Genomic DNA, 4,198 nt, shown 5'->3' on the forward strand with positions numbered 1-4,198 from the left:
CCCCGGCCGCTTCTTCGTAGAATCCGCCGGCCGCGCCGTTCTCAAGCCCACCCACCGCCGCTCACTCAAGCCCGCCCGTAAAAAGACGGTATAAGTCATTATAATCCGTAATTATGTCCCCACTGGATGCAACGAATGCCTCGTTTATAATGGGTTTTCATGTTTTTGAATCATCGCTCCGGCCTGACAGGGCATCATCACAATGTGGTAAGGGGCGTAACATTTCCGTCAGATGCTTGAGGTATTCGGCCAATCACAATGCACTGGATAGCTGGCCAATCACAGCACACCTCACTTTTTCAGACCGATGAGCTTATTCAAAATCGACGGGTTTCAGAAAGGCGGGGCATAGAGGAGAAACAATAATGTACAGTATGTGGAAAATAATGTGTTTTTTGAACCTTAAACCGCATAAACACATTTCATTACACCCAATACTGTTCTTTTTAGCAGAATCATATGACCCCTTTAAACAGTTTGGATCTCTTTGCAACAACTGCTGTTGGGTTGAAATGGGAGGAAATCACTCTTCTACACAATTACAGAGCAAAGTCTCACACACTGAAATACAGCTGTTATTGCTGTGTTTCTCTCAGGTTTGTCTGTCACTGCAGTGTGACGTTTATCTACGGTGAGCTCCCGAACTTACCAGCACCACTATTACAACAATGACGGTTAACTTCAGGTTCTTCATACACATGGCGTGGGCCAGGTTACGGCTCGTAGTTTTAAAGGTGACGGACTGCACATACAAGAGGAATAATCATCAGCATACATCCCAGAAAGTTACTTAAACTAAAGTTTAAAACAGCAGCTCACAGAATCCATCAGGTTCTCCGTTTTATCGATGAGCAGCTCGAGTCTCTCTCCTCTCTGAGCGACGAGATCTACAGCAACACAACACAGCACATGTTCACTCGAAGGTTACCGCTGACATCTATAATAACTGAATAAAGTGACCGAGTCTCACCGATGTTCCGGACCATAATGCCTTTCAAGTCGTCCACGTGCATCTGTGTTTCTGTCAGTCTGTCCGAGCCTTTGGGATCCGAGTGGTGTTTCTAGCAATAACAGTGAAGCACATGCATGTCAATGCAATCTCTAACGCACTGCTGCTGAAGCTCAGGGATGCTAACCAGACAGCTCCTGGCTCCTTCTGATAATACCACGAAAAGACAAGATTTAACAATGGTCAATGGACACCTGTGTCATGCTGCAGCAAAAGCTGACATTCTTTCAACTTTTGATTTTTTTTTACTCCTGGGAGACTGTCAGTGTTGTACCGTTACTTTAAATCACTGTTGGGCTGTGGAAAGTTAAGAGGGTGTCTGCTAAATGAACACTTCATTGGCTACACTCCTCTCTAACAAAGACTGGAGAATCTCAGATTAACACAGTCATGTGAAAGCATTCAATGAGGTCTAAGCTAAAGCTCAACACCATCACAGGCCTCTTAATCCTAAAACCACATGACCCACATCTACACCCTCTCGTAGCTTTGTTTGTTTGTTTTTGGGACACTAATTCTTCATCTGTGCTAAAACAATCAAAGGCTGATGTGCTATGACAAAATAAAGGTGCAAATGGTCTTTATTTTAGTAATGAGTACATTTCTTAACAAATATATATATATACACATATATATATATATATATATATATGTGTATATATATATATTTGTTAAGAAATGTACTCATTACTAAAATAAAGACCATTTGCACCTTTATTTTGTCATAGCACATCAGCCTTTGATTGTTTTAGCACAGATGAAGAATTAGTGTCCCAAAAATATATATATAGTACAAGTACGCATCTGGCGTTACATCCTCAGCTAATGCTCCTGTACGCCTCACGATTCATATTTAATAATTTTTTTGTTAAATCTATTTTTTGCCTCATTTTATCTGTAAAAGAAAACCTGCCCAATAATTATGCACACCTGAACATAAGGAGTTTTTCCACTTCCATCCTTCATAGACAATTATATATCACTTATAAATGATCAAATACAAAATGAATAGTAGTTATTAAGATTGATGTGCTTTGGAATCGGTGAAATGTGCTTGGGGAAAAAAAACATGATCAGAATATCAACGTGCCTAATAATTATGCACGCACTGTATGCGCTATATGTGGTGTGTTTTTGTGAAATCCAGAGACTTTTGAGGCCGGTTCTCGAGCTGTCGGCAATCGTGTTTAAACGTGAAGCATGTTCAAATACGTACCATCTGCGCAGCCAGCGTGCTGGAGAACTCGCTGTTCATGGCGTAGGGCAGTGCGGTCTGAGCTCGCGAGCCGTAGGTGGTCTGGAAGCGCTTCTTCACCTCGCTGAGGAAACCGAAGGCACGCGAGCGCTCAAACTCCTGCAAGAGCGACGCACAGCTCAGAACAGCACCGCACCGCAGCCGGACACAAACACAGCTCTGGCACAGATACTCACGTCATCGGTGATGCACAGGTAGACGATCCTCTCGTGGCAGATGTAGTGGAAGAGATAGCTGGAAAACAGCAGAAGCGCAGGACATCAGAGCGGGCCTCACTCAACACTCACAGCCCAACAGCTCACCCTCAGCCGCACCTGCCGTGAGAATACGTCAGCTTGTTGTTCTCCGACGGGATTCTGGCCAGGATCTGTTCCGTCACCTCCAGAAAGTTTCCGGAGAAGCAGGCGTGTTTAGCCAGAACAGTGGACCCTCGAGCCACCACCGCAAACAGGATAGCCATCACAGCTGACCCCACACGGATTCACACACCATACAAGACCAGTCCTGAAAATACTGCAGATTTCATCACAGTTTATAATATAATACACCTCCGTATATATCTACTCTGCGGTGATAGGAAGTGTCAAACATGCAGACATCTGTCATTTTGTTTAAGAATGCAGCGTATTGTGCAAAACTGAGTTTATGGAGTATTATGTATCCTGAATGTGTCTGTCAAAGGAGTGCTTAAGATAAAATATTACAAAAACAGGACTTTTATCCCTCACTCCTCTAAGAATCACATGCTGATGTGGTCACAGATTTCACAATGACAGCAGCAGAAACTCAAAAGGAAATTGCTGTAATTTACTGTATTGTTTGGGTTTTTGCACAATGGTTGGACAACATGACTTTACACATTAAACATTAGAATATATGAATCCATTAGAGCATTTCACTGACATTGATCCCAGCATTACATGAATGTAACACATGACTGAATCTGACTCTGTTAATGAGTGGAGTTTGTGCTTTATTTTCCTCTGCTGAACTACACTGGTGAGCTCAGTCTGTCGATGAAAGACTGGAGAACAGATCAGAGGATTCTCGTAGATCTGATGAGATTATTAATCAGTCGATCATCTTCATCATCATCTGCTTTGTGTAACTTACCTGAAATCCTGAAGATGAACAGCCGCTCGCGCTCCGCTCTTTGACGTCTTTACAGCGCAGTGGCATAAACAGCACTTTCACTGCCTGGCAAACATGGTTGAAATCATAAATAAATACTATCGTTAAAAAATAACGCCGTTCTGTGCAAGACGAAAAATCAACAAACAGTCACTGCGTTCCGCGTGACGTCACATGCGTGCGACCACGAGACTTCCGCTTTGCGTCACGCGCGCGCAGATGCATTATTTGCACATTTTCTTTGTGATTTTTTTTTATGCATCTTTCTATAGGCCTGTGTGTGTAAATAGAAATAAAATCAAATTAAATATTTAGGACTTTAACAAAGAGTCAGTGCTTCATTAGATTTCTATAACTAAAAAAAAAAATTATAATAATTTAAAAAAAAACTCTCCAGGCATCTTTAGGTTAAGTCCCAGCATCCGAACTGGCTTAAGAATACACATATTTGAGGATGTTTTGGGCCATCTTTGGTGTGATTCGGGTCATTGTCTTGATGCATCATGAACTGCTGTCCTGACATTATCCTGTAAAATCTCCTGACAAACAAAACTCAGGTCTTTAGCAATGCTTTCATGGCCTTTTCCAGCTTTGTCCATCTCTATGATGCATTTTTAAGCGTTTGGGGTGAAGGCTTTCTTGGGAAGACCACGTTTGTCAGTAGCAGGCTTTGTGTGCCTTTATCTAAAGGACAGACGTCTTCAATAGAAATGTTGAAAGTAGGCCTACAACCTCTGCTGATTTCATATTTTCAAAGAGCATCAACAACCACATGTAGCCCAACTGAGCAGTGTGGCTCGAAT

The 4,198-nt window shown here is 42.2% G+C and overlaps 1 protein-coding gene across 5 annotated transcripts in view; it reads right to left on the reverse strand.

The window, feature by feature from the left end:
- The window catches only part of LOC107746157 (vesicle-associated membrane protein 7-like), a 24,826-nt gene extending 21,232 nt beyond the window's left edge, over positions 1-3,594 (reverse strand). For 3 of the 5 annotated variants that reach the window (XR_001640662.1, XR_001640663.1, XM_016560252.1), the window contains exons 1-7: positions 3,378-3,594; positions 2,579-2,777; positions 2,441-2,498; positions 2,226-2,363; positions 971-1,061; positions 820-887; positions 650-742 (exon numbers count right to left, since the gene is read on the reverse strand). Coding sequence is in view for 3 of the 5 variants with exons in the window: in XM_016560252.1 (XP_016415738.1) it covers positions 650-742; positions 820-887; positions 971-1,061; positions 2,226-2,363; positions 2,441-2,498; positions 2,579-2,724 (594 nt within the window). In the remaining 2 variants the exon portion in view is untranslated. Of the gene's footprint in view, positions 1-649; positions 743-819; positions 888-970; positions 1,062-2,225; positions 2,364-2,440; positions 2,499-2,578; positions 2,778-3,373 lie in introns of all 5 variants that reach the window. The other 2 variants (XM_016560254.1, XM_016560253.1) reach the window with 2 other exon arrangements.
- Positions 3,595-4,198: the final 604 nt, after the last annotated feature.

Source organism: Sinocyclocheilus rhinocerous, unplaced genomic scaffold (assembly GCF_001515625.1).
Source record: "Sinocyclocheilus rhinocerous isolate Xijiao unplaced genomic scaffold, SAMN03320098_v1.1 scaffold348, whole genome shotgun sequence".
Taxonomy (NCBI): domain Eukaryota; kingdom Metazoa; phylum Chordata; class Actinopteri; order Cypriniformes; family Cyprinidae; genus Sinocyclocheilus; species Sinocyclocheilus rhinocerous.